Source organism: Pteropus medius, unplaced genomic scaffold (genome assembly GCF_902729225.1).
Source record: "Pteropus medius unplaced genomic scaffold, Ma_sr-lr_union100, whole genome shotgun sequence".
Classification (NCBI taxonomy): domain Eukaryota; kingdom Metazoa; phylum Chordata; class Mammalia; order Chiroptera; family Pteropodidae; genus Pteropus; species Pteropus medius.
This window is the reverse complement of record NW_024340695.1, coordinates 317,895-345,562: the sequence shown is the minus strand read 5'-3', so window position 1 is coordinate 345,562 and position 27,668 is coordinate 317,895. Positions and strand designations below refer to the sequence as shown.

Genomic DNA, 27,668 nt, shown 5'->3' with positions numbered 1-27,668 from the left:
ACTTAACTCCTCTGTGTCTCGGTTTCTTCATCTATAAAACTGGTATATTACCATGTGTTTTATAGGGTGGATTAAATAAATTAACATATGTAAAGTGCTTAGATTTGCACCTGGCACACAGTAAGGACTTTATAAGTATTAGCTATTATATTAGTAGAAGGCATGTTTAGACAGACATTAGCTACCAAGTTGACATGCCGTTAACCCATAAAATCAAAAATAAAAAATTCTCTCCTATTGAAAATATTCATCTTTAAATCATTCATCAAAATAAAGGAAGAATAGCAATGGCACTAAAAGAAAAAAAAATAACTAGATTTGAAGAGCTAGTGAAAGCAAAAATGACTGATCAATTTTTACAATGATGAGTCTGAGGGATCTCAAATAAGTAAAAAACTACTATTGGCTTTGAATACATATCCACACAATATTTACTTATCACAGTCTAGTTCAAAAGTACATAAAAGGTACTTTAAAAACTTCTTCTAAGACATGATGATATTAAACTGGTCAAAATTCTTGAATTCTTTAATTATATGAATGTCTATGATATGCCCAAACATTTTTAAAATTTCATTTGACCTACAATAGTGTATTATAAAATACCAAAAGAATGCTTCTTATGAATAAAACTATAGCAGAAACCCATATCAGAGTTCGATATTATACAGAGTAAGACACATTCTGAGACCCTACCTACAAATATAAACAACACATAAAGGAAAAACTAGGTGACTATCATGTCAGCATCATCCTGTAAGTTCTGCTACTGCTAATAAGAATTTTAAATTTACCCTATATATTTTGTTTGAACTTACCTAAAAGAATTGCCATAGGAATTAGATGACCTTCCAGTGTACCTGAAAGAGTAGGCATTTCTCTGCTTGGGCTGAACAAATACTGCTGATCACCATGAGGCAGCATAGTAACGGAATGTTGTGGTTTAGAATCTATCTTCTTAGGTTTTGTTGCATAAAAGTCAGTTTGTGTTCTTATTGACTTGACTTTAGTGCCTGTAATAATCATCAATGGCAGATAATTTTAAATACTTTTGGAACATCTACTATCTAGCCATCTAGAAATACATAACTCTTCTTCACAGAAAGATTTCATTCTATATAATAAGGTTATAGCACCCCAAAATGGAAGGAACACATAACCCAGGAGTTGGCAAACTTTTTCTTAAATGGCCAGATAGTAAATATTTTAGTCTCATGGGCCATGTGGTCTCAATTGCAACATCTCAACTCTGCTGTTGTAATATAAAAGCAGTCATAGACAATAGATAAATAAATAAGTGTAGCTATGTTCCAATAAACCTTTATTTATAAAACAGGCAGTTGACCCACAGACGATGGTTTCTCCATCCCTGAAAATATGTAACAACTTTTACAACTACTATGACAGAACAAATACAATGCCTAGAAAACAAAATGTTAAGATTAAGAATATTCAGACTGTATTATTTAAGTCATTAAAATTTTTTCTACAGGTACAAAGAAGCTAATAATCATTTTTAGAATTAAATTTTTTTCACTGTCTCATTAGACTTTACTCATGAATAATTCTTCAATTAAATATTTTTAAATAAATTTATTATTTTTTTTTTATTATGGTGACATTGGTTAACAAAATCCAGTAAGTTTCAGGTGTACAATTTATTTATTTTTTATTTATTTTTTAAACATTAAAAATAAATTTTTTAAAATTATTATTTATTTTATTATTTTAGGTGAGGCAACCCTTGGTTGACCTCACAGATTGCAAGGACCTTGTCAGTTTACAATCCCTTATTTTTCATTTTTTATGCCTACAGCACCTGGTCTTCCTAGGTGGTCTACCATCCAAATATTAACCAGGCCCGACCCTGCTTAGCTTCTGAGATCAGATGGGAGCGGGCTTGTTCAAGGTGGCATGGCCCTATATTCAGGTGTACAATTTAGCAGTAAGGCATATATATATTGCATTGTGAGAATAATTCTGAATTATCAGTCTTTATCCTTTGAAAATATATACAGTAATCAAATTCTATACCTATTAAACCCTTACAAAAATTAATATCATTAAACATTTTTTTCTATTGCTATAAAGTAAATCTGCCTGTTTATATAGACACTAAATCTTGAATTCTTAAAGAATTAGAAACTTTTCTGATTATCAGTCGGTCTTTTTGAAGAAGATAAATTTCTATGGAATCTGAGAAAAATGAAGGAAAGTTAAAGTGCAAAGAAAAAGAAACTAAAATATTTTGTAAATAAATTCCTGACATCACTACATTTTTATTTTTAATATGTGAGCAGTTTTATGAATCTAAACTTTTAAATATAGTTTCATGATCCCAAGAAAGAAATTTTAGTATCACCATCTGTATTTTTTCATCCTATTGTCTAGTATTTATTCGTTTGATTGCATATTTTCTTGAGAGTTTACTTAAAATATATTTTTTCACAAATCAAAAGAACTGAAAGTGAGCCATGCAAATGTCTAAGGGATAAGGTCTCTAAGTAGAGGAAATAACAGGCGCCAAGATCCAAGGATGCGCATGTGTCCACAGGTTCTCAATCACTTCTACCATTAAAAATGTTACTTAATAAAGTTATTTTTGGACATGAAAATGTTTTAAAACCTTGAGTTATTTTTTTCAAAAACTTTCAAAATCTCAAATATAATTCGATAGAAAAGTTTCAATAAACAAGAGGAAACTTTAGGGTAAATATCATCTATCTGGGTAACTATCATCCATAAGTTATATGCTTTTTACTAAAATGACAATAGTATGATTTCTAAATAAACCCTTACATGATCACATAACTTTTAGAAATGAAAACTAAAGCAACTGCCACTGTTCCAACTTCCAGAAAGTACAAGAAAGAAAAATGAGTTGGTATCCACTAGTCACCGTATATTGTCAAAGTGGCTTATTAACTGCTAAAATACAAATTGAGGAATTTTTAAATGTAAGGCCAACAGACTCAATATTTAACTAAGAGTTATATTTAGATATACTAGTGATATGGTAGCTGTGAGTCAAAACAGTGATAAGTGAAGATATTTTTAGTTGTGAACAAAATAACCAAAAAAAAAAAAAAATTCACTTTTTCTACCTACTGTTCTTTGAGAACAAACAAACAAAACTGCAAAAGCACCCATAAGCACTGTTATGATAATATACAGCATATGGCTAGTCTTCCTGTTCATAAAAAACATGATGGACCAAGGTCTTCAAGGAAATGACTGCTTTCCCTAGATTATAATTTAAAGTAGTTGAGATTCATCGTCTCATAAATGAAAATTTTATCATGCTTTGCTTGAAGATACCATTTAAGCCTATATTTTTTCCCACTTATCCCTACCTTGTGTCTTGAATCTGGTCTGTTTTTTCCCACTTATTTCTATCTTGTCCCTTTAATTGGGTCTATTTTTTCCTACTCTATTAGAAGGAATTGTTTTTCCATCCCTAAGCATTGAACTGCATTTATAAGTAACAAATAAAAAGCAATAATTAAACTTTACATATTAAACTGATGCTATAAAAAATGAGGTATACCACAAAAAAATGAGGTTCCTTACCTTTAACTCGTTCTATTATTTTTGGTCTCTGTGGTTTGCACTTAGGAGATGGAGAATTAAATCTGAGATACGGTCCCTTTTTAAGAGTGCTGCGATGGCCCTGATAAACTGGTTTTCCATAAATTTGTAACATATAATCTTCATCTTGTATCGCTGTGTTTGCTTTCAAAAAACCCTAAATACAAAAAGGTTTTCAACTCACCAGCAAAATAGTGATTAAACACTTATCTCATTCTTCAAAAGCCTCCTTTTGCCAGCTTAAGTACTATAATAAGAACAATCAGGTCAGAAAGTCCTCTATTTTAAATGGCTCTTAAATTCTGGACATAGTTTTCAAACTATAATTTTAAAGTTTTATAGTTTTCAAAAGTAAGAAAATTAAATATAAAAATCATCCACCCCAGAAATATAAAGGTTCTTATACTACTAAGAATAGTTTCGGCATTAAAAAGTATAGTTTAAACACATTTTATGTATTAAAGTACAATAACATAAATCAAGTAAGTCTTTAAATGATTTTCTATATTTCTGATCCCACCTTCAATCATAATCTAAATGCCACAGAAAGGTAGCATTTATTGAGTATCTACTAAGTGCTAAGTATTGAATTAGATGCTTCATTAATCTGTCCCGATATCTGTGTTTGGCATTAAGGAAGTTACAGCTTAGTTAGAGCAGCCACAATATTCCCTCCACAGCATCTAATGACCATGCCTCACAATCACTAGGCACTAAACATACATTTGCTAAACCTGAAAAATAAACAAAAAACAAAATATATACATATACACACACAAAAATGAAATGCAATTTGAGTATCATGAACTACTAATTTTTGACTAGGTGATCTCCATACATACCTGCTATAACTAAAATACTGTGAGTCTTAGTGTGAGATCTCAGAAGAAAAGAATTATGCATTTTGTGCAGTGCTTTTCACATTATTTCACATAAACCTAAATATCAATAGTTTAAAGATAGTTTACATTTGCACAGTCCTTCTTATTTTTAAAACATTTTCATAGTCACTTCATTATTTTTATCTTAAAGAAAATAATTAGTTATAATGAAACTTTTATGCCACAAAACCAAAGTAGGATCTTACTTCTCTTCTCTCTTTCTGTAAGCTTGAAGCAGGCATGTTCCTCACAGGTGGATTTCTCAAATATTCTTCTTTTTGTTTTTGAGAATGTTTTCTTGGAATTACAGAATTATTTATGATTTTGTCTTGCTTATTGCTTTTAATATCTTTACTCATACTATGAGTTTTCTTGATTCTTTGATTCTTCTGATCAAATTTCTTTTGTTCATAATCTTTTCTTGCCAGTTCATCCTTAACATAACCAAAATTAAAATTACTTAAGAACTATCCAAGTAGTAATGGTTCCACATTAAAAGCATTAGAATTTATTTTCTTTGTTATAGAAATACAGTTTAGCAGTTTCAAATGCTTTACAAATAAATGATATTGGCTTACATATGAATAAAAATTCTCTGGAAGAATAAACAAAAAACTAAAAAGATTGGTGTATTCTGGAGCAGGGCAAATCAGAAATAATAGATGAGGTACAGAGAGGTAGGAGGGCAAATTTTCACTATAGACTTTTATACATTTTTTGATGTTTGAATCATAGGGCTGTAATAACGATTAAAAAATTAAATTAAAAAATATTTCCAAAGGAGTAAACAACTTTGTAATAAAACTCCAAAGTAAGTATTTATAAATTAAAGTTGCTTGAAGGTTTAAACAAACATATTTTGTATGGAATCCACAGTAATAGAGTGCCATATAGAGCTAGTTGTCTGCAGAGCCACAGCTGATCTCCAAGTCTTTCTACTCTTAGTTCAACTTGTTTCTGGTGCATCATATAGTGTCTAATATAAATTCTTCACAACCACATTAGAGACATATATTCTTAAACAACGAAGTGTAAAAATATATTTCATTGTTTATTGCTGTGAAAACAGAATGGACACTTCATCTTGCTTTGATTGTGGATAAACATAGACACATATCTTACAGTCAGGAAAAAACATTTTGTACCCTAGGATAAAAATAACACGTTTATCTTTTCTAGTTCTGTTCCTTCAAATACATAAAATTTTAATAATTTCCTTTAAATTACTGACCCCCTAATAAAAATAACACTCCTAAATTTTTCAAGGCTAATGTCTGAAGATACACTGTGAATGGGAGAAAGCATCAGTTTTTCCATCTGGAACTAACTTCTGTAAACTCAGTGACCTTAGAAATCTTGTGGGGTATTTGCCCTTTAAATAATTTTGGTGTTTTTACTTCAGTAAGCCAATGCTTCTAAATCTGCTGTCTTGAAACATTTTTGTAAGTATACTTCTCTCTTTTTTAAATGCTTTTGCTAAATTTTCTTTCAAATACCCTTATTTTACTTATTGTCCAATAATTTGCCAGATAAAAGCCACAATATAATTTCTGAGACAAAGCACTTATTAAGCAAAATGAAACATCACTAAATAAATATAATGACAGAGTGAAATTAAGAATTATAAGTAGACTTATAATTTTGTAACTACTACTTACAAATTAGTAGTTACGAAACAGTCACAGGGATTTAGAGTATAGCATAGGGTATATAGTCAATATTATTGTAATGGCTGTGTGTAGTGCCAGATGGGTGATAGGGTACTGAATGAATGAATAAATGAATGAATAAAAAGAATTATGAGTAGACTTATACATAAGAAATTTTGAGAATAAGTATAATACTTATAAATTGGAAATACGTTATTTCCTAAGAATTCACTCAATTCTATTTTTTTTTCAAAGCTACCTGAATTTCTGCAGAAATAGTTTTAATCCACTCATCCACTGTCTTTCTGATCCGAATCTTCTCTGACATCTCTCTACAAAAGAGAAGAAATAATTTTCTTAAATTAACATTTAACATCCTGAGAACAGAACTGGGATCAGATCGCTCATCTCGTTTTGAATCTACTTGTATCCTTCATCTGAAAAGGCAAAACAAATGTCATTAGTTTTCATCAAATGTTTAAAGGATGTCTGAAAAGCACACATAGATCTCAGAAGATTTGTACCAAAGAGAGAAACATAATTAAAGGTAAAATTCACATCTGTAAAAGTAATAACAACATGTATATATCCAAACTTCAACTTCTTATTAAGTCACATCATAAAGGCAATAACCTTTTCTAAATATTAAAATACATAAACAAAATGAAGTGCTTAGAAAAAAAAGAAAACCTGTAAAACTGGCAGTTTCATAAATAACCCTGGGATACCAGCATCCTTTCTTACCTGTTGGTAGATAGAGCATTGATAAACGAATACATGGCAGCTCCATCCTTTGCATGAATAATAGCTTCCAGGTTTTCTTCAAGTACTTTTTTATTGTTTTGTACTCCTCTCAAAATCTTCTCTGCATCTTTCAATATGGATTGTGTGCTGGTTGTTTGAAGTTTAATGTAATTCTGTGGAAGATCAGCAAGCGTCGTTATAATCAGAGATTCTTTTGGCTTAAAAGGAAAAAAAAGGCAAAAATGTTACCATGTAAAACTCATATTAATTATTTTACTACAGACAAGAGCTATTACTATAGTTGGGGCCATACACCATGCCAATACATTATAAGGACTTATTTAAGTGCTATAACAGAATACTTGGCAATTAAGATTTTTTTCCATTTAGTAGTACTAATGTGAATGGTAAGTGAAATGAGGCTGGGAAGTACACAGTGGTGGTAGGTAGACCAGTGGTCAACAAAAGCTATATCTGGTAAAGAAAGCTAAAACGAAATAAGAAAAAGTTGTCTCTAGGTAGGCATGGCAGACATTGTGAACTAGGTAAACAAGGGCCACCCACAGATTTCTCTCCCCCTTCTTTTGCCTCTGACAGAAGTTGGAAAGCTAGAGGGAGATGTGGCTCAGTCCTAGCCAAGAAGCAGGAAGTTGAAATCACTTCGTGAGGGCTTCTGGAAAAGTCTGTAAAGAGATCAGACTGGGTTAACATATCTTTTTTCAGTGCTTTGTCTTAATCGTTCCTCTTGCTTTCTGTCTTGATAACTTTGTTGTTTATTCATAATTTTTACCTTTACTAATCATCAATTTTAATATCCTCTTTCCACTTTACCTGGAGTATGCCATTTGTTTCTTTCCTCTTTTGGCCAAGATCATAAAGAACATCATCAGACTTCTGCACAGTCACTTTAGCTGTTCCTAGTTCTTCATAGGAAGGAAATCTTTGAGAGAATAGAGTATCGACACTGCAAAAAAGTTTTTAAATAAAGTTCCCTAAATTGTCATAAGTTCAGAAAACAGTTGATTACATAAATCTTTGATACATTCTGAGTTATATGAATTCTAAATGGTATCCTATTAAAATTGTATAATTAAATTAATCATTTATATGATAAAACATATGTAACACAAAAAATCATAGAAGACAAAATTACACGACCAGACTAGTTTAGGCATAATGGGAAAAGAACAAAAAAAAAAAGTTTTACTTCGAAGACGCTAACATTAAGAAGCACTTCCAGAATGGTTGAGTAAGAACCTCTAAAAATCTACTCCTTCATAAAAACAGAGAACATTAGAAAAATGGTCAAAACCAGCTTTTTCAGAACTCTGGAAATTTCAAAACCCAAGGAACATTAATCAAGAAAATGGCTGACTCTTAGTAAGAACAGGAAGATTTTTTTAACTTGCCCCAATTCCAGTGCTCTTTCCCCGACTCTGCCCTAATTCCAGTGCTCTTTCTTGAGAAACAAACAAACAAGCAAACAAAAACAAAAAACAGCCTTGCAACCACTACAATGGGCAGAACAAATTTGGAAGTCTTCAGAAAGTCCCATTCACAGAGTTTCTCTTTATTTGACCTGACTTAGCACTAGCTCAGTGAGAAACCCAATCTCCAGGTCATTTTTCAAAAACGATGGCAACTATTTAACATCTTTGCTGCCTGAGGTGGCCATATCAGTTGAGGCAAACAAGAGGGTTGCCAAAAAACTAAAAATTGAGGAATGAGATGTTCATGGTGGAGCTTTGAAAAATTCCAATTAACATTGCTGGGGACCTAGAAGGTCATGTGCATGTACAGGGCTATGTGCATGCCCAAGAAAGACCTGAGAAGAGCCTAATCTATCATGTCTGGCTGACCTTGAGGCTCTGTAGAAGTAGGAAGTTAAGGTTAAGATAGATTTGTAAATCAGAGCACCGAAGGTATGCTCCCTGGGCCATTATTGCCAATAATACCACACACACACACACACACACACACACACACACACACACAGTCACTTGGCAAAGAGAGAGAAATTTAATCATTCAAAGTAGTTAAGGAAATCTCTTTTCAATCTTTAGCAGACTTAGCTAACCAAATACAGACTTGATGTATATGACAAAGAATACGTACTTTATAGAATTAGTCCAAAAAGAGTATTGAGAACAACAACAACAAAACCTGGGACAGGGTAGGGTGTAGAAGAATCTGATTTCCAGAGTTACCACATTATATTATTTAAAATGTCCAATTTAACGAAAAGTTATGAGACACACAAAGAAACAGGAAAGTATAACTCAGACAAAGGAAAAAGCATAGTCAATAGGAATTGTCCTTGAGGAACCTCTAATATTGGAATTATTAGACAAACACTATAAATTAGCTATTCCTAAAGGAAGTTATGTTTGAAAATTAAAGAAAGTATTAGAATGAAGTCTTATAGAGAATAATAATAAAGATAGAAACTATTTTGAAAAAAGGGACCAAAAGCAAATTCTGAAGTTCAAAAATACAATAACTGAAATATAAAATTCTCTAAAGGGACTAACCAGAATATTTGAGTTGGCAGAAGAAAAAACTAGTGAATTTAAGTATAGGTTAACTGAGATTTAGTCTGAAGAAGAGGGAGAAAAAAAGAGTGAAAAAATTAAGAGTCTCAGAGACCTGTGGGACACCATCAAGCATACCAACATACAACATAGTTCTAGGAGAGAAAAGAAAGGTCATGTGCACTACTTAACTATACAAGGAAATAAAATAACGGCCAAAAATTTCCCAAATTCAGTGAATATTAATCCACTCATCCAAGAAGCTCAACAATTTCTAAGTAGAATAAACTCAGAGATCCATACTTTGACACATCATAGTCAAACTGTCAAAAGCTTAAGACAAAGGGAAAATCTTGAAAGCAGCAAGAGAAAAATGACTCATCATATACTGAGATTCCTCAATAAGATTAACAGTTTACTTCTCATCAGAAACCAGGGAGTCCAGAAAGCAATGAGAGGAAGGATAAAAGAATGTCAACCAAAGATTCCATATCCAGCAAAAATATCCTTCAAAAGTAAAGAAGAAATTAAGACATTCCCAGATAAGCAACTCAGAGAATTCACGACTAGCAAACCTTAAAGGGAATACTGCAAGCCTGTGGGAGAAGATACTCTGCCTTCAGAGATCCCATTCCTAATGGGAAACGGCAACATCCATAGATCAGAGGGCGGAATTAAAGAGGGGGGAAAAACAAAAAACAAAAAGAAAAATAGAAACAAAGAGTATTGGGTAAAGGTTAACTATATAGGTAACTATAAAAGACAATATAAAATGTATTTTTGTCTATATAGCTTTTCTTCTCCCGTCTGATTTAAAAGACAACTGCATAATGCAATTATTATCAAGCTGTATAGATGGGCTTATAATGTGTAAAGATGTAATTTATACAACAATAATAGCAGAAGAAAAGGGGAGGGAATAAAGATATATTGGAGAAAAGTTTTTGAATCCTGTTGAAATTAAGTTGGTATTAATCTTAATTAGATTGTTTTAAATTAAAATTTAATTGTAATCTCTAGGGCAATGACTAAGAACTCAAACAATATAGTAAAAGAAACAAGGGAATTAAAATGTTATACTAGAAAATACCTATCTAATACAAAAGAAGGCATTATGGAGGAAAAGTGGAATAAAAAAATCTAAAGAATATAAAAAACAGACATGGAAGACATAAATATTACTTCACCGATAGTTACATTAAATGTAAACAGATAAAATGTACATCTTCACATGAAGTTACTCAAAATGTGCCTCATTTCGTTTTTGTTACCGTAGTTTTCATGACATTCAAGATAAATAAAATTATCGTGGCTTAGATTTACTTGATTTAAAAAAATTTTTTTTATTATGTAAAGTTTCAAACATACATGAAAGGAGAAAGAATATTATAATGACTTCCATATACCCTATTTAACTACAGTAATCATTAACTGACGGCTGTCCTCATTTCATTTATACTTCCAACCCAGTTTCCCCTATCCTGCACTGGATTATTTTTGAAGCAAATCCCAGATGCCGTTTAATCAGAAGTAAGTAATATGCATTCATTAGAAATTAATAATCTGCATTTTAAGAAAATTATATATTAATTTTATAATTATATTATAGAAAAGGAGAAAGATGTTAGAAGAAAGTAGTAACTAACTCTAAGATAATTTTAAAAAGCAATGTTGTATGTTTATTGAAATTCCTAAAGAAATTTTAGAAATATGAACAAAGTTCTTTCAATCTATTGTTTATTCAAATCTCGTTTTTACCTGTCTCTTCTCTCAGAATTCCATCCTATTTTTGACCTAGTTAGTGAAGTTTTATCTGATAATTCACTCATTCTTGTTGAAGAATCTTGTCTATTCAAAATTTGTTCCAATAGTCTTATATTCTCTAAAATAAAAGAAATATAGTATCATTTTCAGGTACTAATTAATTTTTCTTTTGTATAACATTTCACATATATTGGTACTAAATTAGCTTCTTACGATGATGATCTATCTACTCAATTCACTCTACAATGTAATCTATAAATACACTTATCAAACAAACCTAGATATTTATAACTCATAAAAACTATACCAGTAAAAGTTTAGGCCTGACTTTATTTCCAACACAGAAAAAGGAAATTCGAATGAAAACTATTTTCTTCACAGTAATTATTAGTTGAATCTTCCCTTTAGCCTCATCTTTAATGAGACTACAACTGTCTTTTTTCCGGTGAAGTTGGTTTTTTTAAGGTTTTATTATTTTTTCTGAATTCCTTAAAACTCCTTAAGTGTGTCCAAGACAAGCCGTGAATACATTTAAATATTACCAAGAATAAAAACTTATACTTAACATTTTCTCTTTTATTAGAAGAATTGCATTTTATTAGAAAGACTCTATTTAAGGGCTTAATTATTTCAGGACACATAAAAGTTAATATATGAGCAATTTTTCCAACTGAACACAGTAATAAATGTTAAATTTCTGAGCTTTATTACTGAAATTCATATCTATAAACAATAAGGAAACAGGCCCTAAATGATCAGTATTTTGTTTTTATTCATTAAAAACAAAGTTTGTTCATTAAAGGTTTAAGTAATAACCTGCAGAAGACAGTCAGAATATAGTCATAAGTGTTTATTTCCAATTCCTTCTATAAAGAATCTAAAGAAGCTTGATTTGCCCAGTAATCATCACTTAAAGAAAAATATTAACAACAGAGATCTCATATTAGTTACTACGAAGCACATTAGAAAATTATAAGTCATGAGTGAGGAAACCTGTTCCTAATTTGATACAGGTATAATAATAGTGGGTGCTAATAATAATTGCTTTATTACCTGTATGACCTGACATCTCCACATTTTCTTTTTCTTCCACAGGATTTTCCCTCTTTGATATTTTATCATCCTTTGAAACAGGTACAGGAGCAAACCTGCGAGGTGCTGGTGTCTCCAAAGGAGATTTCTGTTTATCAAAACCCATATCTTCAACCACTCTTGAAGGTTCTTTTAAAGAAAATGAAGACAATTTTTAACTTATTTTACAAAAAAACTTTAAATTGTAGAGTACTTCCCCCATATTTTAAAAATAAATCTGAAATTATACTGTATATACAAATATACAGAAATAACTTCCTCCTCACTAGAAATCAAAAGAAATACAAACTAGAAGTATTTTACACTTATAACTAATAAGAAAAAAATCAATATGATATACACAGTGCTATTTAAGCTGTGATGAAAATGGCACAGCCATACACTGCATATGGCAATAAAAACTGATAAGACCATCTGACACTAAGTATAGAAAGTCCTAAACACTCAACAGACTATCCTTTAGTCACTAAAAATTAATATTATAAAGATAATTATGTAAAACACAGGAAATACTTTGGGTATGCTAGTTTAAAAGTAGTACAAATTATATTTATTCTCAACTACAAGTACAATAAAATGATGTATGCCCAAGAAAAAGCATAAAAAAATATAAAGTTTAATTTGTTGAATTTTTAATTTACTCATTTTTTTCTTTTATATTTGTTACTATCACTAAAATACACAAAGAAACCAATTCAGTATAGAACCAATAAAACATACACCTCTCTCCTTTAAAATTCAAGTTAAAAAAAAAAACAAAATTATGAGCAAGTAATTCTCCGGAATTGAGTATGAAACAAGTGCCCACTTCTACAGAAAGCATATGGCTGGGTCATATTGAAACCTGAGTTCTGGCAGTAGCTCTGACACTCTAATGCTCAAGCCAGGTGACACTGACCAGGTAAGTCATAACCTTTCTGTGCTTCATCTTCCTCCCTTCACAACTTAAAAATTGACTCATTTTACTTCGCAACGGTTTTGTAAGGACCACTCATTTGCTGTAAAACATAAAGCACTTACAAGTACAAGGAACCTTTAAAATGTCTATAATACAACAATGTTCTAACAAATCAAATGTTGGAGATATTGTACTACATGGATCTATATATAATTAAAGAGATAGCCTTTGATTTTCATTAATTCGTTATTCAAATATCAATAGTTTGGAAACACATTTATTCACTTTAAAATCCAAAGGTTTAATACAAATAAGCTATGTATTCCTTTTTGATTATAAACAAAGATTTTTAAAATTCTATTAAGATAGACAGTCTTGTATTACTAACTCTCTAAAAATATTTAGAAATAGTTTATAATTGTTTTCAAGTGGTTTCTCTCCTAATAGAATCAAGAAAAACAGTAAATATTCAGTTTGTCAGAGAAATGGAGAATTGATTACAAGCATTTTTGATACTAGATAAGTAAACTTTTCTAAATTTACAAGTGCTTCTGACAATTTATGAACATTATTAATTAAAACCACAAAGTAGGGCATGATCCATAACTTGACTGAATAAGTTTCAAAATAACCTGAAATTACTTGACCTAAAAAAAAGAACTAATTTTATAAAGCAAAGACTTAATCTTCGACAACCTAGTAACATACCACAAAGAAAATTCATAGCTGACATTTTTAACTCATAGAGAACTATATATTTTTACCTTGTTTGGAACTGAATGTGTTATGTGAAGATAGATTAACGCTACCAAGATGAGAATAGTCTGGTTTTACACAACACTTTTCCACTGCTCTGGAAGGAGGCATAGTAACAGGCTGAAAACTACTAGTCTTGAGTGCAGCACTCATGAAATGAGTCTAGAAGACATAAAATTATTTCATTAATTTCAAATATCATTTAAAAGAGTTAGATGAAAAAATGCATTGCAGTTTATTAGAGGACTTAAAAACAATTTATTAGATTTAATAAACAGTGAAAGTACATACATTACATGCAACTATCCACTGTAGCAGCGACAGCACTAGCAGGGTATAGTAATACAAAGACCGGGGATTAAGCTTGGCTATGTTGTGTTACCTTGATCATTTTATTTAACTATTCTAAACCTCGGTCTCTTCCTTTCTAATTCAGAGATGGGTCAGGGGCCACTGAAACAGACTAGATGACCAGAAGAAAGGGGCCCTAGCCTTTGACCTCTACTTCAACCGGATAATTTAAAACCAAAACATCTCATCTTTTATATCTTGGATGATTTGAAGTAAGGAGTTAAAAACCATTGCTAGTAAGCACTCAAATAATAGCCATACTTAGTAGCAGCAATAACATGTGCATTTATATATAAGTGGAAACTATAATGATAACAGTTTTCATCATTTATTAAAATATCTGGATTATATAGTATCTCACCTAATAAAACTGATTTCAAGAGACTCTTATGCCAAGGTAAGAAAAATCTAAATATATGCATAGTTTTACAGAATTATTACAAATATGTAGAGATCTCTCGCCATAAAATAGATGGGAAACTCAAGAAATTTCATTTCATTATGCATTTATTGAACTACTAATATACCTAGTATGTCACTGAAACATTAACTTTCTCTGTAATTATAAGGTTTATAAATAAGACTTTTTTTATGAATTAGCAAAGATTCCATTCTTCTAAAATCAGAAAGTAACGTATGCCTTTATTAATGGAAGGATGGATGAATGGCAGACATGTAGGACAAATAGGACCTTTTCTTTAAGAAATCAATGTCCTTTTCATATATGTCATCTCATTTTCTCCTGAACAAAACAATATATAATATTTTCTAAGTAAAGAAACCAAGGCTTAGAGTACAGTTATTTGTAGACTGGGAACGAACTCGGATAGATTTGTTTCTAGTCTCTCCCTGGATAACACACTACATACTCAATTTTAGTTGTGCATGGAGTTCTTACCAAAACTTTACTTTGTATGCCCATAATCATGACAATAAAAATACTATCTTCAGCCACATGAAAGCTCAAGACAAACTCTATTAAGAAGTCTTGAAAATTATAGCATTAGTATTCACTTTGTGATAATATATTGAGCTATAATTTATTTTTGTATATTCCTCTGAATGTTATATTTAAACTTAATTTTTTAAAGTTTTAATGTTGCATATTAATTAGAAAAAAAAAGAAAATTAAAAGCAATTAATGCACATATAATGCTGGTCATTTACTCATTCAAAAAAGCATACTGAGTACCACCCCAGGACCTGGAAATTCCACAATAAATAAGAAACTCTACTATCAGCTTCTTGTGAGAACAACTCTTTCGTTGGCTCAGTTGCCTTTATTGAAAGACACTAAATAATTCATTCTTTAATTAATTAATGCCTTGGCTTAATATGTGCTGGATGATTCTCCATCCACGATTATTAAATCAGAATGATTGAAAGAGAGCTTTTTACGTTTCCCAGATCCCATCTCAGACTTGCTGTCTTAGAATCTCTGAGGTACAGTACGTATATTTTTACAAAGTTCTCCAAATGATTCTGATGCACATTCCCAGGCTAAGAAACACTGACGTAAACAAATAATTGCAATGTGTGTGCTATAAGCACTTTAAAATGATATGACTAGAAATACCACAAAAAAATATGCCAACTATAAGGAGAAGTCTTGCAGAACTAGTGACATTTGAACTAGAATGTGCAGTTTTCCATATAGAAGGGAAGAATGATAAACAAGCAAATCATTATTTAAGAACTAAAACTATTATAATCTAATGAGCTACTTGCAATAATCAATGAATATTAGTTTAAAAATCCAAGTGATAAATGACTATGTGCTGGCTTTGTTATAGATACCTGAATATCTATTTGTTGTTGTTGTAATTTTTCAAGATGTCTAATGTGGTGCTCCATAAACACATTCATTTGCTTTTCATGATCATGACAATGTAATTTCTCATGTTTATTCTGAATGCTTGTTTGCTGCTCTGTAACACGTTGTAATTGTTTATCAGTCTCCTGTAACTTATTCAGTAATTCTGTAACAGAATTGACTTTTGCTTCCAAATCACTCTGCACCTAAAAAAATATCAAGGTATCAAAATATGCTCAATTACTAAAAAGGTGATTTAAAGCAACTGGTACTGAGAAATGATCAAAGAAGATTTTTACACTCTAAATCTGATGATTTTATGTCTTTATTTTTAGAATCACAGAAATAAAAGGTACAATACAGCTATCCTTAAGTAGATCTTTTCACTCATAGAAAAAAATGCCAAATTTGCCACATAAAATTTTTTATAATGCCAGAAATAAAATACTTAAATTAAAAAGAAGTAAACAGCAAAACAAAGTAGCTTTTGATACTTCACTTAATCTCAGGCTGAATTAGGTCAGCACCTGGAGTCTAGTCTTGGCTCTGCCACCTAGCAGCTCTGGGACCCATTTACAAATTGAGGGGGTTGGCATAGACGATTTCTAAGGTCCCTTCTAGCTCTAAAATAAGAATGACCAACTGTCCCATTTGCCCAGGACTGAGGAATTCCTAAGATGAGCTATTTTCAGTGCTAAAACTGGGAAAGTCCTGGGTCCTCTAGCATTATCACAGCAATGAGGGGGTAAGTATTATAACCCCTCGGAGGTTATATACAACCCAAACAGGAAAGTTCTTTCAAATTGAAAGCAACTAGAAAGTCCCTAGTCTATAGTTGGACATGACCATTTACAGACTCAGTTCCTAATAAATGTTTTCACACTTTACAATGTAGTTATGAATGCGTATCTAGAGAGAAAAGTATACTTTTATTAGTGGAGCTGCTGTTGCAATGGCGGCGGCAGTTGCTGCAGCCACAGTTGTAGCTGAATCAATTCCACTGGGTGAAGTTCTAGTCTCGTGGGTAACAGCCTCCTTTTCTGTACCAGCATCCTCTAAAAGCTGTACCTTAACTTCTTTAAAAACAGGCATGCTCTGAGCTCTGTAAATAAAAAGGGAATAAAAATATATTCAGTAAGCTAAATTGAACTGTTTCAAGAAGCATCTACAGTAGTAATCTGCTGAAGGTGGGTTTTCTTGATTTAAAAAACAAAAGTGTATCACCTGGTTTTCCTTATCAGCATCTTATCAGTCATTTGATTAATGAACTCTATGAAGGCTCAGGTCACTAAATACTAAAGAAATAAGAAGATAATTCCTTGAAGGCAGTGATATTGCAGAAAAAAAGATGTGGGCATAATTATAAAGATATATATATATATATATAAAATCAAGAAGTATGAAATTTAAAACGTACAGAAAAGGCTCTAAGAATTCAAATACCAAGTTTTACTCCCAAAGGCAGATAACTCAAGAGGGACTGTTAAACTGCTGAGAAAAATGCTTAAATTGTAGCACATTTAGATTTAATTAACAATATCACACAGTTCATTAAAATGGTCACGAAACACACTATTAAATAGCCTGAATTAAAAATGAGGCCAGCATATAGATACATATTTGCAATAAAGCTTTTAAATACTAAAAATAAAAAAAACTGGTAGATCTTGCTTTATATTTGGCCTAAAGAAGACAACAAAACAAATCACTGACAAAACTGAAGAGTCCCTAGTGAAAGAGTCTAAGCAAAATTGGCTGGCACATGCTCCATCCTTAGATGCTGGGCCCCTCCTTGGTTTTTAGAGAAGGCACAGAGCAGCTCTTAAACTTACTCCTCTTTGGCATTTCTTCATTTCTACTAAGAGCATAATAGTCTCAAACTTTTGAAGTTATCTTGACTTCTCTATCCTCTGCTTATCTTCTCATATTCAACTGAGTCATCAAGTTTTGTCAATTATTTCATCACAATTGCAGGAACAGTGACATAGAATTATAGAAGCAGGGGGAACCAATAGGCTAACTATCCTAATCTCCTAATTTATAGATGAAGAAACTGAAGTCCACAGACATAATGGGATTTACTTAATTAAAGTCACAGAACTAGTAAGCAGCAGTGAGGGTCCAACTCCGAGAGACCTTCCCATGACACCTGACTTTCTCTCTCAGAATAGCACTTCTCCCTTTTCACTTCTCCCTGTCCAGTAAAATACTTCATCACCTCTTGCCAACTATTTTCATTCACCCAGTTTTCACTTGCTTAAAAACTTCCCACACATTTTCCTCCACCATTCAAAAATCTAAATTGTTGCTTACAGACAAATGAACAGGCTAATTTCTTCTGTTTGGCCTTCTACACACTCCATCCTCTAGCCATGCCCTAGTTTTCTATATATACCTTCTATTACTTTACAAAACTCTCAGAGTCACACTCCTCACTGGCTACGCCACATCACTCCCATAGCTGACTCCATGCTTTTTCTTACTCCGTTCTCTCAACCTTCTTCTACCTACTTACTATATCCTTCTCCTTTAAGATCCAACATCAGCCTTATCCTTTTCGATAAGCTTGCCCTTCTAACACCTTCTCTTCATCTCTTCATTTACTGCCTATACCACACAATTGAGGCTTGACAATTAGCCATGCTATGGTTTAAATGTCTGTACAGAACAGTTGAATAATATCCTGAATGCAATGCTGTTTCCTATGACTTCTAATCACTCTTTCCTCCATATATGTACATATTAGCTCCCCGATTAAGCTCTAAACAACCTGGGCTGGGGACAGGAGTGGGGAACTTCTTTTATACCAAACAGCAACTATCAAAGAGCTAAGCACATAACAGTTGCTCAATATATGTATATTTAACTGACTGAGTGGTGTACTAAGAAAATATAATTCAGATATTCCCTATCTTTCAGTATTCCTTTCTGAAGTCGAATGAGTTATCTTTCATGATCTCTACATTAACAGGCTAATTGACAAATAAGAGAAATAAAATTTCTGAAGTCGAATGAGTTATCTTTCATGATTCTACATTAACAGGCTAATTGACAAATAAGAGAAATAAAATTATAGGGCTAGATATCAACTTCTTTATAGGCTTTTAATTTTATTTTTTCCAACTATCAAATTAATAAATCCTCAATGTAGCAAATGTAAAAAAGCTTCTAAGTGTAAAGAATGGGAAAATGCTCATAACTCTCACATTCAGAATTAATTATTTCCTACTAGTCTTTTCTTAGAACTTTTTCCTTTATTCCTAAGTCCTCTGAATCCTCTTTATTCCTTCAAGGATTCTTTCTGAAGAATGCCCTTTCTCTATGAATACTACTACTGACCATGCATTTATACAAGCCAAAAATCAATTCCTGTCAATGCTATCTCCAAATTATCTTCCATCTCTGTCTTCTCCTCTCTAAACCAGCGTGAATCCCACCTTATTCCCCCACTCCTCAATGTGTTCAGCACAAATCTAACCCATCTCTCAAAGAGATTTCTGAAAAATACATAGCCAATTGGTTTCCTATACTCTAGTCCAGCCCTCTTCCAATCCATTCTTCAATATTGCTAACTGACTGAGCCTTTTAAGAAATATGTATCATGCTTTAAAACTTTTAAATAACTTGCCATTTTTCTTAAAGTCTTAACTTCTTTAAAGGAGTTCATAATCTGGCCCCTTGCTGACCTGTCCAGTCACATGTTAGGACATTCTCCAGACTCTTCATTCCTAAAAGGCTCCAATCGATTATACCTTTTATTATTATAACTTTAGAGCATATTATAAGGTCAAATAGGGCAAATTCATCATCACTCCATTTTTTTTTTCCAAAATTAGCTATTCTCAACTGCGTGTATTCTATATGTATGTATTCTTAATGGTATATATAGAGAGAGAGAGAAAGAGAGAGAGAGAGAGATTCTCAACTGTATGTCCTTCCAGGTAAATTTTAGAATCGACTTTGCCAAATTGTATCTGCCATTTAAAAAAAAAATCAAGTGACATGGACTACAGAGAAATTCATTTCTTGAGACATAATTAGACTGTCTTTTAACTCAACATGAGAGTCATTTTTATACTTCTGATTCAATTATTATTCCCTATGTTCCAATTACCTTCTCAGAGGCCCTTCCTAGTTTTTTTTTCTTTTTAATTCTGTTCTTTCATCCTGAAATGGGGAGAGATCTACTGTCAACAGATAAGAAGGGAAGTGTTCAGTTACCTCTCACTGTCCACTTGTTTACGAACAACTTCACCCTCTCAGATCTGTGAGTTCTGAGAGGTCTGAGAGATTTCAATTCGGAGAGTTCTGACTTGAAGGCAAGTTGACAAAGTGGGTGCAAGCAGCCACTTCTATGGGAGGACAGCTGGATAAAAGTGGTAATCAATTTCTGTCCAACTGAGTCAGATATAATCTGCAATTTTTAGTTCAAGCACAGAATTTAAGAGACCGCACCATCCCTCATGCCCTTACTTTTGCTTTTTCTTCTATATTTACAACTCCCAGGATATAATACACCATCCAAATTCCTCTCCTAACCAACATATCACATATTGTTAATTGTAGGCTAGACAAATGCAAAAAGGAAAAACATTATGAGGCCAAATAACCAGTTGTGAAACTCTGGCTGGCTCAGATCACACTTTTGGGTTTAGAGATAGTATTTATTTTTGTTAGTCCAGCATTTCCTAAAGCAGATCATATATACTATGGATAACTAGGTAGGAAAAGAATAAACTTTTTAATAGTTGTGTATTTGTTTTAATTATATCATAAGAAATACTGATTTTCAATTTACAGAAGTAATATAAAATTTCCTTTTTGAATAAAATGAGAGTTCAAAAGTTAAGTACTATGGCCGTGCCTCCCTGAACAAGCCCGAACCCATCTGATCTCGGAAGCTAAGCTGGGTTGGGCCTGGTTAATATTTGGATTGAAGACCACCTAGGAAGACCAGGTGCTGTAGGCGTAAAAAATAAAAAAAAATAAGGGATTGTAAGCTGACAAGCTCCTTGCAATCTGTGAGGTCAACCACAGATTGCTTCACCTAAAAAAAAAAAGTAAAAATTTTTCCTATTTTCTAAAGGGTCTTCGATTATGCTCTGGTTCAGGAATAGAATACATTTAGCCTAAGAATACATATCTCATTCTGTCCCCATTAATGATAAAATAAATAAATAAAAATTGCCTCCAGAATAGTGAATATACTCTTTCATGTTTATCATGGTGCTGTTGTCAAGGATGGTTTTGCATTTCATTGCTATTTAAGATAAAGTTGGGAGGGAACATTAGGGTAGAGTAGTAGCCATGGTCTCCCTTCACTCCATCCAGATACTGAGCTTGTCTCTTTCTCAAATCTTGACCAGGAAAAGTCTAAATACCTTTTGACGGTAAAGAACAGGTATTATGTATTTGGAACTACTTAACCACTGCCACAAGTAGTACAGTGACAGGATCAAGAGTACAAGCTCTGAAGGCAGACAGCCTGTGTTTGAATTCCAGCCTAGTGACTTGCTAAATGACATAGGGAAAATCAATCTCTCTGTGCCTGTTTCCTCATCTATAAAATGGGAGTTCTGTAAAACTGAGATGGTAATGGAATCTATTTCATTGCATTTTGTTAGTATTAAATGAGTCAAGCACATAAAAGATGTAGAACAGTACCTCTTCTACAATAACCATTAACAGTTATTGAGTATTTATATGTGCTCAGCACCATGAAAAATGCTTTACACATAAGATTACCATAAAGTACATATTTCACACATTGAAAAGAAATTTTTCCTATGTCCGAAGCATAAATGAATTGAATTTTAGAGAACCACACAGAAACACATGAAATGACCCACCTATTTCCTGAAAGTGAAACTTACTTTTGCTTTAAAACTGCTCTTAGAGCATCTTTCTGTCCCACGGTGTACTGAGAAATAAAGATGTCATTTGCTGCAAAATCAAGATACAAAAATACACTTCAGATTCCTAAAAAATTATTAAATTTTAATAAGCTACTAAAAAAAACCCTTTTAACTAAAAGAATATTTAAGAACTCAGCAATAAGATTTCTCAATTTAAAAAAAAACAAGGGGAAAAACAGAAGAAAAAAGACAAGGAACAAGTTAAGTGACTAAAATAACAGTCATAATCTGAGACCCTAGGGGAAAAAAAGTGTGTTAAAAAAAACTTGAGGCCAAATTGGAAACATTTGCTCAGACTCTAGAGAAAACTGTTAAGAATAAGATAAAACCAACTGCTTAAAAAATGTCATTAAACATAATTTTCAAAGTACATTTTTAATCTATTATCTTACCAAAGACTATCCAAAACTTGAATTCAGAATTTATAAATAGGTTTCTAGTACTAAACCTGTGCAATAGTTGGTAGTAATAAAATTACCTTTACCACAGCTAACTTTTTTCTGGATTTTAGAGATTCTATTAATAGCTGAACTTCAAAGGAAAAACTAAATTAAAAATAAAAATAATAAGAAAAAAACTATAAGCCTGTTTAATGAATGTCTAAAAAAATCAATGAATATCTAAAAATCTAAAATTCCATCCTTTTGAAGGCAATTTTGACATGTCACAACACGGATGAACCATTAAGACATGCTAACTGAAATCAGTCAATCACAAAAGGTCAAATATTGTATAATTCCATTTATATGAAGTATAGTGAAATTCACAGAGACAGAAAGTAGAATGGTAGTTGCCAGGTGTTAGAGGGAGGGGAGAAGGGAGAGTTATTGTTAAGGAGCAGTCCAGAGGTTCAGCTGAGGAAAATAAAGTTCTGGAGAAGGATGGTGGTGATGGCTGCACAACAACGTGAATGTACTTAATGCCACAGAACTATACACTTAAAAATGATAAATTTTACATTATGTATATTTCACCACAATAAAAAAGTCAAATTTATCCTTTTACCTTTTTGTCTGTTGCTCTCTTCTGTTTTAGCCAAAGGCAATCCTTGCACTGCAACATCTTTAGAAAAATTCTTCAGGATATGAAAGGAAGAAATGAAAGGCTAAATAAACTTTGTGATTTATTACTCATCAAGTATTATTTACTAGCTCTGTAACTACTATGTTCTGGAAGGGCAGGACTGTATGCTTCATATATTTAATTCCCAGAACTATAAAAGGCTCAGGTACCCTGAAGCTCTCAAGGATTTGTTGAATGAGTGAGTAGTGAGCTTTCAGACAAATGAGTAGATGAGTTAATTAATAAGCAAAAAACTGTGGCCCTGAAATTAAGATCCGAATCCCGATTTGCCACTTTTAGCCGAGCAAATTATGTAACATCTCGGATGCTACAGTTAAATGTGAAAATCTGATTCAGTGAGTCCAATGGAGTACATGAGGATAGCCAAAGCATGGCACAACATCACAAATTAACCACAGCATTCTTTGTCCCTGAGCTCATATTGTGATCTCAGAAGGCTTCTCTACAGATGACACCTACTGACAAATAGCTTTCTGTACACATTTGTAACCCTAGACTTTATCTCTAAGATTCTAGTCAGTGTTAAGACGCCATGACTTTTTAAGTACCAGATTCATTCAACATTACCATTCACCAGCCTTAGATACACCTTTTTTGGGGGTCTACTTCAAAAAAGGGAAAAGAGAAAATTATAAAAGGAAACTGATTCAGGCTGTCAACTGATGACAGGTGTTAACTTTCTAAAAATAGCCAGTGAGACTAACAATACAGTAGAATGCAACTGGAAATTAATATAAATAACTACAAATCAGTAAGAAAAAGCACAGCACATAAATATGTAATTCACAAAAGAATAAATCTAAATGGCCATATGCTTCACTAATAATAAAAGAAATACAAAATAAAACAATGAGATGCCATGTCAAATGGCAAAGATTTTTTGTTTAATTTTAATGCTCCATATTGGTAAAGATGGAGAAATAAGTCCACTAATTCCACTCGTGACATTTTTAACACTTAACACATCACTCTTTATTACACAAAAGGTACTTGTATTATGCACTTTACATATGATAAAAATGAAGCAAAAAGAGGTTAACTTGCCTAAGGTTATACAGCTGGTTAAGAGTCAAATCCAATGGAGAAAATATATATTATTTCTGGAGGCAATTTAGAAACATTTCAAAAAGTATATATATCCTTTGATCTAATAATTTCACATCTAGAAATTAATTCTAAGGAAATGACCCAGGATGTTCACCAGAATGTTCATCACCTGGTTGTTTATATTATCAAAAATTAGAGGAAAAAACCTTTATGTCAAATGACAGAAATATGAACAAATAAACTATGGTACATGCATACACTGAAATTCTATGAACCCATTAAAAGTTTCTAGAAAGAAAAATGACATGGAAAAATATCCTTAATACTATTTAGTTATAAAACAAAATATAATATTTCATAACATATATATACACAAAGAAAAAAATGTTAACAGTTGTTGATTTTAAGTTGTGGGATTTCTTTTTTCTTTTTGTATTTTTGTATTTTCTACAATGATTTTTAAGTTTTATTTTCTTTCTACACATGTGTAAGGATTAGCCCCAAATAGTTTGAAAAAGGACATCTTCTGATAGTATGGGAAAATAGGTATGAATAGAAGCAGATATAAATGTGAGCATATTAGGCACAAACTCCTTTAGTTTCTCATTAAAAGTCAATCCACACTATAATCTTAGCACTCACTTATGAAACAAAAATATGATGCAAAGAGATTGCAGCTTTTGTTCATTGTACAATGAGAATGTACTAGGTTTGCTTCGCAGGCATATTTAACATTAGACAAATAAACACAAAATGAGCTGAGCCCATATTAAAGGTGATGGAATCCTGCCTGATCATCTTCACGACAATATCACCCATTTATCTTCAATTATATATTGTGTATCCATACATCTGGGAAATTATTTAGATAATAAAATTCAAATAGCATTAATCATTAAAAAGGGCCTGATCAAAAAAACAAACAAAACACACCAATCCAAAGACGAGGCATTTACTCAGGGACCAAGTATAGCACATAATTATACATTTTTACTGTGAATTTTTGACAAAGTTGACAATAGTTTCAATTTAATTCTTAGTTTACCAGCTTTGATTTTCAAAATATTACATTGTGAAACTCTCTTCTTTATAGATCTGTCAAATTGACAATATGTAGGTACACATTATGATTAGTGGTCAAAGTCTAATTAGACTGCATGACCAAAGCATTGTATTTGTCACAAATACTTTCAGTATTATAAATAAAAAGCTTAAGATAAAAATTTCATGTTTTTGTCCCTTAAAGACCCCTCATAAAAAGAAACCCACAAAAGACCTCACAGTAGTTTGTACGATGTATAATCACCTCACTTTTTAAAAAAATTATGCTGTTACTGTTCCTTTACTTTTACATAATTCCCTGGTTTAGAATACCTTTTCCTTAGATAATAGCAGAGCGTTTTTTTTCAGTTTCAGTATTTCTATCAGTGGTCATTATCTTAAATAATGAATATTTTTTATTCTATGGAAGGCTTTTTTGTTAATGTCTCAAATACTACTTAAATCACAATTGTATGTCAAACATTTCTCTTGGTAAGTAAAATTTAAATAAAAACAGGATCTGCTGCTAATCAATTATAATTTAAGAACACACTACTTGATGATACTGAAGATTTTAACATGAGCATAATTAGGAATCCTTTTGCTTACAGTTTCTGACACAGTGGGATTTTCTAATGGAGGCTGGTGATAATTTCTAGCAGAAAAGTCTGATGAACCTAATAAAACAAAGAAAAGAAATCAATTTTAGTAATTTTCAAATCAGAACCTTACTTTTAGAAACTGTATAGGCATGATTCAAGAACTATAAACTCCATGTTAATGTAAGACCTAAATTGGAAGATACTTTTCATGCAAAAAACTTAAGAAAATGAAAGTTTTTACAACTGGCATTTTGGAAAATATGGGTCAGTACTAACAATCAAGTAAGATAAGTATAAAATGTTTTAAAATATATCATTACACTGTTGGCTCTGGACAAACTAGGGTAGACTCATTTGCCACAAATAAAACATGTACATGGTATAAAAGCCTGATTAACAGTAGGCCTATAATTTGCTGCACCCAAAAGCAGCAGCATTACAAAAGCATTTTTTGTTTTTGTACATATATTCATTAACTTGAACCTTACGATGACCAGTGATTTGGGTAAAAGATATATTATCTTCTTTTTCACTGCGCTCCAGACAGGTTATGTGAATTGGAACAAGGATGCCATCAAACGGCAGAAGTTGTGCTTTTCTTCTATGCCAAACTGGATAGCACAATCCAAATAGAATGTAGAACATTTGGTTAAAAGCCCTAGTAGTGAAAAATAAGCTCATCATACAAGTAAAGTGTGTCTATCACAGATGTGAACAAGAACATTTACAAACACGACACAAAGAGAAAACACAATAGGAAATGTTAAGTTTCATTCATTCTTTCTATTCCATAGTATTCGATGTAGACTGTGCCTGGACATTTTCCCAGGGAAAACGGTCAATTTTCAAACACCTGTACAAACTAGACATAGCTAACGTTTGTGAATTTAAACATTAAAAATCTTTTAAATTTTGAAACAAAAAACGAAATGGAAATAAAGACCTTTTACGAAAATGAAAACTGGTTGAAAAACTATTTAGAATCACATACCACATAACGTTCCATTCAAGCTAGTTCCTGTTCTAACAGGAAGACGTTTGTTTGCAGATAACGCTGGAGGAACACAGGACAACTCATCTTTCAGCAAAGCCAAATTATCTGACTGATTTGGAGAAATTACTTCACGAAGCCTCTTCGCTGGTATTTTAATAGTTTTTTTCTTTTTCGGGATAAACTCAGAGCCTTTCATATTACTGCTAACAAGTCCCACAGTTCTGAATTGAATAACTTCCTTCCGGGTCCATAAAACTTCAGAATAAAATTTTCACCGCTTTGAGGACTAGGAAGGGGGTGGAGTAAGAAGCGAGGAAATCAAGAGTATGATAAAGAAAACGTGAATTCCAAGTGATTTTGAAATATGCAGTCATCAGCTTTTAAATAAAACACTGTCTAAACAGACTATTCACGAAGCTAGAAATTTTAATTGTGGCATTTAATCCAGCAGAGACCAGAACACTATTTTTACCCATTAATCTCAGTCTATTAATTCACTATGCCAATGAATCTGAAAATGGGGATGACAAGAGAATGGACGCGTTAACAATAGTAACCATAGTAACAGCATTCCTCTCCCGCGCCCCCCCAACCCGAGAGCTGGCAGTGCAAAACCTAAAACAGATATGGAGGCGGAGTTAAGATTTGTTGAAAAGAGAGAGACAAGCAGGTAAAACCGAAATGCTATATTTTTTAAATCACCCACATAAGAAGCTTAATCTTTTTCTTCGGCCAAAGCGTCTTACACACTCCTCCAGATGCAACCACCGAACACCTAAATTCACCCCGTCTGCAGAAAACCGGCCAATCCCGCAGGCACTGGTATAATCCGACAACAGCTTCAGTTGCCCGCGAGTCAATACCCACCTCCCTTTAAGCCCGCCCTTGAGATAGAACACGCATGCGCGCCAAGAAAATG

The 27,668-nt window shown here is 32.2% G+C and overlaps 1 protein-coding gene and 2 pseudogenes across 9 annotated transcripts in view; 1 reads left to right on the top strand and 2 right to left on the bottom strand.

Moving 5' to 3' along the window:
- Positions 1-27,634, bottom strand: part of KIAA0586 (KIAA0586 ortholog) — an 84,922-nt gene extending 57,288 nt beyond the window's left edge. For 3 of the 9 annotated variants that reach the window (XM_039863937.1, XM_039863927.1, XM_039863992.1), the window contains exons 1-15: positions 27,456-27,634; positions 25,763-25,830; positions 22,988-23,057; positions 21,941-22,010; positions 16,995-17,169; positions 16,052-16,273; positions 13,912-14,065; positions 12,211-12,378; positions 11,152-11,275; positions 7,694-7,826; positions 6,863-7,080; positions 6,378-6,450; positions 4,676-4,903; positions 3,571-3,745; positions 819-1,013 (exon numbers count right to left, since the gene is read on the bottom strand). In XM_039863937.1, coding sequence (XP_039719871.1) covers positions 819-1,013; positions 3,571-3,745; positions 4,676-4,903; positions 6,378-6,450; positions 6,863-7,080; positions 7,694-7,826; positions 11,152-11,275; positions 12,211-12,378; positions 13,912-14,065; positions 16,052-16,273; positions 16,995-17,159 — 1,855 coding nt within the window. In that variant the 5' untranslated portion in view covers positions 17,160-17,169; positions 21,941-22,010; positions 22,988-23,057; positions 25,763-25,830; positions 27,456-27,634. Of the gene's footprint in view, positions 1-818; positions 1,014-3,570; positions 3,746-4,675; positions 4,904-6,377; positions 6,451-6,862; positions 7,081-7,693; positions 7,827-11,151; positions 11,276-12,210; positions 12,379-13,911; positions 14,066-16,051; positions 16,274-16,994; positions 17,170-20,288; positions 20,434-21,940; positions 22,011-22,987; positions 23,058-25,762; positions 25,831-26,746; positions 27,036-27,455 lie in introns of those variants that run through there. The other 6 variants (XM_039863982.1, XM_039863963.1, XM_039863972.1 and 3 more) reach the window with 6 other exon arrangements.
- Positions 1,808-1,926, bottom strand: LOC120604149 (uncharacterized; annotated as a pseudogene).
- Positions 20,918-21,036, top strand: LOC120604138 (uncharacterized; annotated as a pseudogene).
- Positions 27,635-27,668: the final 34 nt, after the last annotated feature.